The 12847-nt window shown below is 36.1% G+C and overlaps 2 protein-coding genes across 5 annotated transcripts in view; one reads left to right on the top strand and one right to left on the bottom strand.

The window, feature by feature from the left end:
* Positions 1-1109, bottom strand: part of LOC106871508 (mitochondrial Rho GTPase 1) — a 94392-nt gene extending 93283 nt beyond the window's left edge. For both annotated transcript variants that reach the window (XM_014918007.3, XM_014918008.3), the window contains exon 1: positions 672-1109. In XM_014918007.3, coding sequence (XP_014773493.1) covers positions 672-711 — 40 coding nt within the window. In that variant the 5' untranslated portion in view covers positions 712-1109. The remainder of the gene's footprint in view (positions 1-671) is intronic.
* Positions 1110-1209: 100 nt separating this feature from the next.
* LOC106871510 (uncharacterized protein F21D5.5) overlaps positions 1210-12847 on the top strand; it is a 95729-nt gene continuing 84091 nt past the window's right edge. The window contains exon 1 of one of the 3 annotated variants that reach the window (XM_052969836.2): positions 1210-1355. The gene's annotated coding sequence lies outside the window, so the exon portion shown is untranslated. Of the gene's footprint in view, positions 1356-12838 lie in introns of those variants that run through there. The other 2 variants (XM_089357005.1, XM_014918009.3) reach the window with 2 other exon arrangements.

The following is a 12847-nucleotide window of genomic DNA, read 5'->3' as shown; positions in this document are numbered from 1 at the left end:
TATTGCTCCTTCACTTATTATCTGCTTCAAGACCTGTTCAAAACATTTTTTAAATATATTAAGAAGACCAAGTAAATAGATCATTGTTTGTTCTCTGCAGAATAAATTTACTTTTCTATTTTTACAGAAAAATAAGGCGAGGGAACTGTCAACCGAATCGACCTTAGTGTAACGCAGGTACTTATCGTATGGATAATCATAGGATGAAGAGAACAAAGCAAAGCGAATCAGAAAAAGAAATATAGTAAAAGTGACAACGATGTACCGTATTTTTAATAGAAAAATAAAATACCCAAGATAATTCCAGTTGATTAGTAAATCCAATAACAGATGACACATTAGGGTGGGGATAAACGACAGGGCTCTATCACAGATGGACATGAATATTTATTTTATCGACCTCCAGATGAAATAAAAGCCGAAACGATTTAGTTGAAATTAGAACACGGGAGAGAGAACTTAAATTTCGTCTCAATCTTCAGTCTGTAAAAGCGTGTGTACTTCTAGGAGCTATTTGACCGGTAATAAAACATCTGTACAAAAATTAATTGATCCAAAATATGATTCACAAATGCATTGCATGTAAATGTTAGCATAATTATATGTAAACATGACAGTATGTGTTGTTGGTTTCTTTTTTTTAATATCTAGAATCTAAATGCAATACTCACGATCTCCGACTAATAAAATCCTGACGTCTTTTCGAACCATTTTTAAGGTTGGTTGGTTAATCACAGACAAATGCCGTCAAGATAGGGAGCTTTTAATTCTGAAGTTAATGAGTGATATATGTCTTCATCAAACTCTCAAATATAATTTGATAAAGTGCAGTCAGACACACCACTCTGAATAGAATTCAGAAAAATACAACCGAAACGACATGGTCCGACCCATCGCACATTTGTCTTCTTTCTTACAAATGATATCGTATTAAGAAAAAATGTTCGACTAAGAGGCAAAATTTTTAGATATAAGTTTGAATAAATCCCTATTTTGTGATGTGAAAATGCTATGTACAATCGTAGGAAATGTTTTCCGTATAAGAAAAGGTTGAGTAACAGCTAATATGGCAGAGTAGAAGCCTCATGACAGCGCCATCTTAGCTCAACGATTTTGTCGTTTAGTCACAAGTACGCATGCGTGAAACTTAATGGAAAGTGACTTCGATATCGTCTGCTAATTTTTTTTTTTTTTATCGATATTGCGACTGTCGCAAAACACAAACAGAAACTAAAATAAGGAAATAACAGCGGAATTCTGGTTTAAGAATCTCATATAACCCTTCATAACTATTTCATTTTTGGAATTTCCGGAAATTTTTTGCGAATTTGTATTCTACACACGGGAATTCTGTGGTAAGTAGCTTGCTTACCAACCACATGGTTCCGGGTTCAGTCCCACTGCATGGCACCTTGGGCAAGTATCTTCCACTATAGCCTCGGGCCGACCAAAGCCTTGTGAGTGGATTTGGTAGACGGAAACTGAAAGAAGCCTGTCGTATATATGTATATATATATATGTATGTGTATGTTTGTGTGTCTGTGTTTGTCCCTCCAACATCGCTTGACAACCGATGCTGGTGTGTTTACGTCTCCGTAAAAGACACCGATAGAATAAGTACTAGGCTTACAAAGAATAAGTCCTGGGGCCGATTTGCTCGACTAAAGACGGTGCCCCAGCATGGCCGCAGTCAAATGACTGAAACAAGTGAAAAGAGTAAACAAAAAAAGGATATATATATATATATATAAATCTTTTTTTAATACTTAAAAATAAAACCCTTCCTTGGGTGCATCTTTATTCCATTGAATGTGTTTAAGGACAGAAAAATATTTTAAAATATCAATACATGTCAGAGTGACAAAAGAAACAAGGACAGCATCAGGTGGCTGAGGGATGTGCTAAATCGCCCTTAAATGACACACAATTTTGGTGGGTGGGGATAATCATATGAATTCTCGTGTGTACGACACAAATTCACAAAAACTTTATGAAAATTCCAAAAGATAGAAAAAACAGTCATCAGGGGTTATGTGGGGTATTTAAACCAGAATTCTGCTGAAATAACATAGTAAGAAGTCACCGAGTTCCTTTGATCATAGGCAACACAATGGCTTCATCTGTGTGTGTGTGTGTGTGTGTGTGTACATATAATGATCTAACATCTAAGGATACGTGCTTAGTTGCCAACAATTCCAACTCAGATACATTGTTGCCATATCTTTCTAAATTTCCTTTGAAAATGTCTTTGAACCATTTCCTTTGTCCTCTTCATGTATGCTCACCTTTGTTAGCTGGTTATCAAAGAGTTGTTTGGTCAACCAATGGTTTAGCATTTGTAAGACACAGCTAGCCTTTTGAAGTTAATTGTTGTTTCACTGGAGGTGATATCGGCTTGGTGAGCACACTGATTTTTCTCCCTCTCTTTTGCCAATGGATGAGTACAATTTTCCTAAAATTTCTGGTGGTATATTTCCAGTGAATGAAGTTGTCATGACAAATTATCCGCATTTCTTTTCCATATGTTTGACTTGTCATGATTTTCATATACCTGTTTTCTCAAACAGCCAAAAATAGGTTATGCTGGTACATTTTATTTGATGTGGGATCTCCTTATCATTATCTGTGTCCTGGGACAGACAACTACCCAAATATGGAAGTACTCTATATTTTCAACAATCTATCCATGCACTCTGTTGGCTGGATTGGGTTCCTGCTTGTTGGGTTTCCAATAATACAAAATCCATTTTTGACTTATGCTGACATATCCACAACCCTATTTGCATTACTGAAAATGTCAGTTATCATAGTTCTGTTGAAGTCACACCAGTGCATCACTAGTGTACTGAAGTTCAATTACTAAGACAGAGCTTGTCAGAGTTGAGTAACTTGCCATGAATAACTTTCATTACAACATGAAATCTGGGCAAATGGGAACTTACCTACAATGAATTGGAGCATAGTTGAAAGAAAGTTGGAAAAGAGTGTAGGGAAAAAATTACATATCCCTAACTTTATCCAGTTCTCACGTCTAACAGTTCTGTTGTGGAAGACAAGTACTGCATGTGTTTTGCTTTTTTTATGTTGTCTTAGAGAAACCACCTGATTGTGGTAAATTTTTGTTGGTTGCCAAATTTAGGAAGTAATTTCCACAAAGCAGACACATGTGTGACTGTGTGGTAAGAAGCTTGCTTCCCGACCACATGGTTCAGAGTACAGTCTCACTGTGTGGCACCTTGGGCAAGTATCTTCTACTATAGCCTCGGACCAACTAAAGCTTCATGAATGGATTTGGGCGACAGAAACTGAAAGAAGCCCATTGTATATATGCATGTGTGTGTGTGTGCACGTGCGTGTATGTGTGTGTGTGCGTGTGTGTGTGTGTGTGTGTGTGTTAAAGGCAAAATTCTTCTGTAATGACTACAATCTGACTTGCTGTTATGAAATAATAGTTGTTTCAGTGGATCTGGTAGACAGAAACTAAAAGAAACCTATCATGTGTGTGTGTCTTTGTGTCTTTGCATCTGCATTGTCCCCCATACCACTCAAGAACTGGTGTTGGTGTATTTACATTTCTGTGACTTAGCAGTCTGGCAAAAGAGCTGATAGACTAACTACCAGGCTTTAAAAAAATGAGTCCTGGGGTTGATTTTTACAACTAAAACCCCTCAAGGTGGTGCCCCACCATGACCACAGTCAACTGACTGAAACAAGTGAAAAAATAAAATAAAAGAATAAAGGAATGCATGTGTGTGTGTGTGTGCGTGCGCACACACATACATACACATATAAACATACATATGTAGTGTTTAGATGGAATTACTGTTGAAGTGAAGATGTAAGGTTCTCACAGTGGAGATATCAAGGGAAGAAGAACACTGAAGAATACAGAATAATATTTACAGATTTATTTGCTCACAACTGTTAGTAAGACAGATAACAGTAATTGTGCATAGTTGACACTGACAATGTGTTGATATGTTTGTTGCTTGCAGGTGGTTGGTAGTTGTGCATAGGGGAAGAAAGAGTAAGGATTGCACTTTGCTGATAGAGAGGAAGAAAGGATAAAGATGGCATTGTCTATTTATGATTCCGGCTGAAAGCTGCTCTTCAGATGTTGAGAGAAAGTCAAAGAGATGGGAAAAAGAAATGCCCTCTGTTATATAGTCTATGTTCAGGAAAGTAGGTCAAATCCTAAACAATGGACTGACCTTTCTGTTACCAACAAAATGTTCTAGGTCTAGTGTTTCCTATTAATCATCTGGTACGGAGATGCAAACACAAAGGAGTTCACACTTGTTTGACAAGCAACAAGAAAGTGGATTTGGTTTCAAATCTCAGGCAGGGCCAAGCAAGGTCCCTACACATACATGAATGAAAGATAAGAAATCTTCCAAAACATGGACAGTCAAAAATTAAATACATCGAGAAAAATCTAATATAACTATCTTTATAGAGTTCAAGCTCAAAATAAATATTCAAACCATCCTACCTATAATAGACTTCCTCAACAAGACTTTAGTAGAACATTATTGTCAAGGAAAACTGAAGGAAGTCCCACTATATAACAAACATTCTAACCATTCACCTTCTGTAATAATAAGCTTAGTCAACAACATAAGTAGGTATATCTCTGCAATCATTCAATGAAACAATATTCAACCAAGCATCATCTTCCAACAATGAAACCTTAAAACAAATAAGTTCAAAGAAAAATGAGAATGCATGCCAAAAACTTACATAAATGAAACATAAATCAAAGAAAACCAGAGAATGAAACATCATTCGATTCAACTCACTTTTCAACCTAAGCGTAGCAACTTCCTAACATTAATTACCTAATACTTCCCAATCATATACAAGCTATTCAATAAGAATAACACAAAAGTTAGCAACAACAACAGAAGGAAAAAAAACCCACACTATCTGAGCTATAAATAAGCATCTATCTAAAAAAGCCACAACTCACGGCCAAAAACAAATGCAACTCCAACAGATCAAATCCATGCTTGTTAAAAAAAAGTGCCTTGAAAAAGACATTTCAAGGTAACAGTATTGCAAATGGAACAAACATTGCAAGACAATGAGTGAAGGTTGGTATTATCTGCACAAGAGTTGATGTTGTTAGTGGTGACAGTATGCAAAGAAAGAAAGAATGAATGGATATTGAACCTTGACTCATATCAGAGTTGTGAGAGAGGGGGAAGAGAGAGAGAGAGAGAGCTATCAGTGGATGCCGCAATTGTGATGGTGCAATCAGGCAAGATGTTTCCAACTTAAATGACAAGATGTGGATGGAGTCCATAGGTCATCAATTTAACCAGTAGATTCTAAGATAATATGTCTTGAAATTAGTACACCTTGATACTTTTGTTGGAGCAAGGAGGTTGTATTCTTGGAGATATGTTTTACTTGCACATTATCAGAAAACTCATTTAAGTTCGAGTTGTTTGGTGCATGGTCTAAAAAGAGTAATGCTTTGTTAGAAATATTATGTCAGGCACTGTAATTTTCTACAGCAGGATAAAAACTGTTTGTAAAGCACTTTTCAAAAAGACTCTCAGTCATTTATGCTTTCTTATTTGAATGCCAAATCAGAGGTAGATTAAACAATGCATAACCCTTGAAAGCTTTTTGGATTTTTGCAGTGAGTAAGGGCTTTAATTTTATATCATCAGCAGTATTTCTTCTTAGAAGAAGTGTCAAACAATTTTTGGAAGCTTTAAATATATCATCTTCTTTAGATATAAAAGGTCTAGCAAAGCAGGAACTTCCAGAAAAGAACATCTTCATTAACATTTTATACTTGTTCTGGTGTGTAGCCCTTTTTAGTAATAAGTTTTTCAGTTGTTCAGAATTATCTGCAGCTTCTATCTTAATACTGGTAGTTTCACCAGTCATATTTATGCTGTCCAAATTCAAGAGCTTTTAAACCTTTCAAACGAGCTTTTATCAACCAGAAAATTTCTTTATTTCTTTTTTTATTAGAATTTTCATCTTTCTTTTTCTGCATATCAGCATTCAAATTTTTGACTTTTTCTTTTTCCATTTTGAATTACCATTACACTTATTGGTGCTATATGTTGAGCCTACTCCTTGCTCCATATAACTAAGAGTCATCCAGTTTTAAGCTTCAAATCAGATAATACAGTTCTATATTTAAGAGATGAGGAATTATGTACATTATTTACAATTGACGGATATTTGTCCTCATCTTGTTTGTTGTTAACACAACGTTTCAGCTGATATACCCTCCATCCTTCATCAGGTGTCTTGGGGAAATTTCGAATCTGGGATCTCATTCCTAAGGTGTTTTTCGATGTTGTTGTTGTTGTTCTTGTTGTTGTTCTTGTTCTTCTTATTATTATTCAGGTCACTGCCTGGAATCGAACTCACAATCTTGCGGTTAGTAGCCCACGCTCTTAACCACTATGCCATATGCCCATGGGCATATGTTATAGTGATTAAGAATAAAACCAGAATAGTTGATGGAGTAACTTCTTGAGCATTTAACTTAATTTTTTCTCTATTGTCACATATTGTCATCACTACAGGTAGTGTGAACTTTAATGCTTTAACAATATGACTGATTTTTCTATCCTGTATTAAGCCTTTTTAAAATACCAAGTTTAATATCCAATGTAATTCCTTTACAGTCCTTTTTCACCCTATTACCACTTGATGGCTTCTCTCTGAACAACTTGAATTGTAGGTAAAACAAACAAAGGCAGTGATCAATTATTCACAATAAAATCTATATATATAAAAATGAGAATGTGTGTCTGTCTGTCTGTCTGTCTGTCTGTGTGAATCCCTAAAACTCGAGAACTACGCTACCAATTTCATTCAAATTTTACACATGCCTTACTTAGGGTTCCAGTTGTGTTTTAGTCAAAAAAATGATTAACTTCTTGCAGAGTTCGAGCACACGGCAACATAATATCTCCTCCACTATTTAAGTATTACGTGTCAAAAGTGAAACAAAAACACTCATGTCAAATACTTTCACTTTAAAAATGAAACTATTCCACTAACTGAAGCAATCACATTTCGATACTGTAGTGACAGATACTTTCACAGAGAGAGAAAGAGAGAGACAGAAAGAGAGAGACAGAGAGAGAGATGTATATGTATACATATACATGTATATGTACACCATTTCGATACTGTAATGACAGATACTTTCAGAGAGAAAGAGAGAGAGAGAGAGAGAGAGATGTATATGTATACATATAGATGTACACGTATATGTATATATATATATATATATATATATATAGATCTATACATACATGTATATGTATACATATGTGTAGATGTATATATATATATATATATATATATATATATATATATATATAGATGTACATGTAATATGTACACATATATACATATATACATGCATACAGATATCTATACATATATACACCCATCACACACACATACACATGCACACAAACACACACATTAGTCATTTGTTTTCTTATCCAAAACTACGTCAAAAGTACTGAATGGATCTTTATGAAATTTGGAAATTATATTCTTTGCATAACGGCCATAACTCCCATGAAAATTCATATATTTTTGATGTTGATGAAATTTTAACCCGAACATAACAGATGAGCATCATTTAGAAAATGATGTCACACGTTATCGAGGCTACCATTCTTTCTGGATGTGCAAAAGGGGATGACGTCTTTATTCCAAGAATTCCTCTTACTCCATCAGGAGCAGACATTCCTTTTACATTCAGAAGACTACAATTCCCCCTTCGTGTGACTTTTGCCATGTCCATAAACAAATATCAGGGTCAAACACTGTCTGTAGCTGGTCTTCTCTTGGAAGAGCCCTGCTTCTCACATGGATAACTGTATGTTGGCTGCTCAAGAGTGGGCAGCAACAAAAAACCTATTTGTATATGCTCCACAAGGGAAAACAAGGAACATAGTTTACAATGAGGTGTTATAATCACAACAGCAAGAAAGTATGTACATGATCACGTTCTTTTACGAAACTTCATTGACTTTCATATATCTATATTGATATACATATATATACGTGTGTTTGGGTGCGTGTGTGTATATACATCTCTATATATAAAGATGATGCGTAGTCTAGACGGCGCTTTTAGATTTCATTATCCTCTTTAACCCGGGCAACGCCGGGTATTTCTGCTAGTATGTAATAAAAATATAGCACTAGAAAAATGTTTTGTGAAAGCAAAAACTTGTTGAATGCAAATGAGATGAAAGGGTGAAGGAGTGAGGTTGGAGGAAGTAGTGTATGATAACAGTTAGTTGAAAGGTTACAGGTTCATGAGCACTTCATCCTTTGCGTCACAGGTTTATGAGTACTTAACATCTTGCATCTCTGAGTTGAGCCATAAAAACTCAAAACTTAACTCTCACACATAATTAGAGTATGTGTGTGTGTTTGTATGTGAGTAGAACGTGAAAAGTGGTCATACTTTACAATTTCCAAAAGTGCAAAATCTTGTAACCTGAAATAGCCATAATGTGAGGGATGATTGTAATTATGCTGTTATTAACATATAGTAACAATGAATTCTGTTATTCATCATCTAGGATTACCAGAGGAAAGATAGGAGGTTGTTGTCAGATTTGATATATGCCCACCATTTTATGCTTAGCCTGATCCTTGAGAATACATGCTCTTGGAAATAAGCAACACAATCGAGCATCTATTCTGAGTGTGCTTGGTGCTTGTTGCCCACCCACTTAAAATGGTAAATTTTCATCATAATAATTCCGGTCTTGCAGTATCATGATATAATCTGGTCATAATATGTTTTCTATCCTAATAATAGACACCCAGAAATAATGATTATGTCATGTTGATGTTGTATTCATGTATAAGAAATAACCTAATGTTTGGCATAAGTATTACTTGATATTTCTGTAACCTTTATTCCTGACTTGCTGCCTTCAGTTTGGCATGAGCTTATCACTTCCTCCCATTAACATTATTTATTATTCACCAGTCAACTGAAGCTTGCTGGTTGTCTGCAGTGACTCAAATGATAATTATCTGTTGTTAGAGGTATTTTGTTTTTGTATGTTTCTTCCTGATCAGTTCTTCTTTATGCTTCATCAGAATGAACTCTGATACCCAGAAAAAAAAATATGAAAGGAAGTTTGATTAGACCTACACACGTGTGTTGCATGTTGTTCTCAACAAATCATGGAAACAACATCCAATGGAAGAAGAGCTTTATGGAAATACCTCCAATATATCATCAATCATTCAAGAGAAGCAGAGGACAAGATATGCTGGTCACCACTATCAAGGCGAAGATGAATTAATGAGTGAGCCTAATTAATGGGGACCCTATCAAAAGCTTTCTCCAAGTCAACAAAAGCCAAGTATAGGAGTTTATCTTTGGCTAGGTATTTCTCCTGCAGTTACCTTACCAGAAATATAGCATCAGTGGTGCTCTTCCCTGGTACAAAACTGATTCTAGACTGACTCACTCCCTAATTAGTTGGACTATGACCCTCTCCGTGACCTTCATCACGTGATCCAGCAGTTTGATACCCTTTAGTTATTTCTATGTAAAGCATCACCTTTACCTTTGTAGCAGTTGACTATGGTGCTGCTACACCAGTCATTGGATATGACTCCTTCATGAACTAATTGATTTACATTACTGGTGACTAGACCATAACCCACACCACCAGATATTTTAAGCATTTCAGCAGTAATTCCTGATGGGCTGGGAGCTTTTTCTGACTCCATATCCTTAACTGCTTTATCTTCCAGGGTACTATCGATTCGGATAGCTGGTCCCTCAACTGGGACAACATTTGGCAGGCTCTCCTCCTCCCATTCATTCTCCACATTCAGAAGCCTTTCATAATGGCATCTCCAGGCCTCTTTCTTTGCAGAATCATTAAAAGCAAGTGCACCATTATCCATGCAGACACATTTCTCTCCTGTAACACCACAATTTTCTCTCACTCACTGTCTTGCAATCCAAAATACTTCATTTCTTTGGTCCTCATGCCGCTGAACATTGGCAAATTTCTTCTTTTCTGTTACTCCCTTGGCTATATAGACCTGTTCCCTAGCCTCCCTTCTGGCTATCTGCTACAGTTCCCTGCTATCCCAACTCTTCCAGATTTTCAAGGCCTGTTTCTTTGCTCTAATGGCCCTGTCTACTGTATTATTTTGGAGGCGCAATGGCCCAGTGGTTAGGGCAACGGGCTTGCAGTTTCGATTCCCAGACCGGGCGTTGTGAGTGTTTATTGAGCGAAAACACCTAAAGCTCCACAAGGCTCCGGCAGGGGATGGTGGTGAACTCTGCTGTACTCTTTCACCACAACTTTCTCTCAATCTTACTTCCTGTTTCGGTTGTGCCTGTAGGTCAAAGGGTCAGCCTTGTCACTCTGAATATCCCTGAGAACTACGTTAAGTGTACACATGTGTGTGGAGTGCTCAGCCACTTGCACGTTAATTTCACGAGCAGGCTGTTCTGTTGATCGGATCAACTGGAACGCTCAACGTTGTAAGCAACGGAGTGCCAACAACAACAAGCTGTATTATTCCACCACCACGTTACCCTAGGTATGGAAGGGACTTTGCACCAGCTACAGATTTGGTCTGTGGTGCTCAGCAAGCTGTCATGTAGGAATTTTCAGTTACCAATTTAGCATATTTTATGCTAGATCTAGCAGAAAATTTTTGAATCTAGCATTTAGCAGAGGAAATAGCATGTTCAAAATTTTATGTAGCATTTTTCTCTGATCATGACATTTCCACAATAGTTACCCTTTTTTCTTCCTTTTCTACTTTCATTAATGTATTTTATAGCCAAATTTTAATGCTATTGGCTATTGTTGAATTTTTCTTTCACTTTCTTGAAACTTCAAACGAAAGTTTATCAAGTTATGAACTTTTCCAGCCCCTCCCACCGGCTTGGATACAGAGTGGTGCTGGTGGGAGGAGGAGGGAGGGGGAGAAGATAATTCATGTCAGCACCTGAACTCACTACACAATAATGTAAATATGTTACTAAGAATGAAAGCATGGAAATTCGTCCTAACAATGCTGTAGTGATGAGTTTTTATCATGACAGGTTGACTGGTTTACTTTCAGTTTGACTGTTTTAAAATAGGCCTGTGTTTTTTGAAGCTTGTTTTGGATGATATATATCTTATGTAGAAGTACAGGGGTAGCGGGTCTCCCCCTTTATATTTCTACTTACTTTTTTTTTTTCCAGGTATTGTAGTTATATTTGTGGTTTTACCAATAGATATTAAATGTAGGATTGGAAGCGAAATATGATGTTCCCAGGTTTATATCAGAACACAGTTTTAGGGTTTCTGCAGATTTTACTTTTCCATTTATAAGTTGGCCACCCTGCATTCTGAATCAGTATTCTTGACCCCAAGAATTTGTAAGCAGCAAACATAAGAATTGTTAATATTGAATGAAAGAATTGTTAACAGCAAACTGATAAGTTGTGTTTTCAATTTTATATTTTTATTAATCATTCAATTTATTTTCATGCTTCCCATTACATTATAATGAGCAAAGAAAAAACAAAGTTTTACCAGCAAAAACAGCGAAAGGAATGGCTTAAGAAGCCAGCGTTTACTAAGTGGTTGTGTGAAGAACCTAGTGACCAATCTAAAGCACATTGCAGAAGTAATATGTTGGCAAAATATTCTCTTTTAGTAAGCCACTTTGAAGCAAGGAAACATAAGGCATCAACTCCACAGCAAATGATTCCTCTTACCAACTTTATTAAAACCAAAAATCATAAGACATCTATGCTTGAAGCAAGTTCAGCAATGTTTATTTGTTGCCACTCATCATTTAATAGCTGTGATCACTTAATAGAGTTATGTAAGAATTATATGTCTCATAGTGATATTATATCCAAAGTGAAGTTGCATCGTACAAAATGGGCAAATATTGTGAGAAATGTTCTAGCTCCATATTTTGATGGAGATTTGATTTCTGATATAGCAGATAGAAAATTTAGCCTGTTATTGGATGAATCCAATATATCGATAAACAAGTTGTTAGGAATTATTATCATATATTATAGTGACACTTACAAAAAAGTGGTACATACATATCTCAGTATGGTATCTTTAGAAACGTGATGTTATGCAGCATTTCAAAGAGTCAATTTTCCTTGTCTTAGAAGCAATGCATTTAAATGAAGAAAAAATTGCTTTAATTGAAATTCAGTTTAATAGCATTCGTTTAGTTAAACGGACATATACGTCTGTAGTGGAGTCACCAAAATGTGGTTTGTTTTTGTTTAGTGTCGGTGCGATAGGCATGTGTTTGCCTGAGAAATGACAAAGCGATAACTATAACATTTTTTTATTTGCTGGTGTTAATAAATAAGGTAGAGATGGACTATATGTAATCTGAACCTTTCCCCACCTTATTTATTAATTTTTTTTACGGAATCCCACATTTTAGGCGATGGAGATTCCGATTCTGAAAAAAAATATTTTGAAAAATTTCAATTCCCCCCCCCCCCACCAAGCAGGCTATTTACATGCTAGAAATAACAGCCAAATCTCACAAAACTAGTGTTAAGGTTAGGGTCAGTGTCAGGGTTAGGGTTAGGGTTAGGGTTTGAGTTAGGGTTAGGTTTACCCTGTGGATCTATATAAAACCCGGGGGGGGGGGATCGAAATTTTGAAATTGAGATTATTGAAAAATTTTTTCCAGAATCGGATTCTCCATGGTCTGAAACATAGGATTCCGTAAAAAAAACAAAATTTAAAAGGGGGGGGGGTATACCCAGATTACATATACTCCATTTCCACCATAAATAATATTTACCACTACATTCAATTTTGAC

The sequence above is a fragment of the Octopus bimaculoides genome, chromosome 1, assembly GCF_046866305.1.
Source record: "Octopus bimaculoides isolate indiv1 chromosome 1, ASM4686630v1, whole genome shotgun sequence".
Lineage (NCBI taxonomy): Eukaryota > Metazoa > Mollusca > Cephalopoda > Octopoda > Octopodidae > Octopus > Octopus bimaculoides.
Note: the sequence above shows the minus strand (reverse complement) of the source record. Positions and strands in the feature narration are given on the sequence as shown.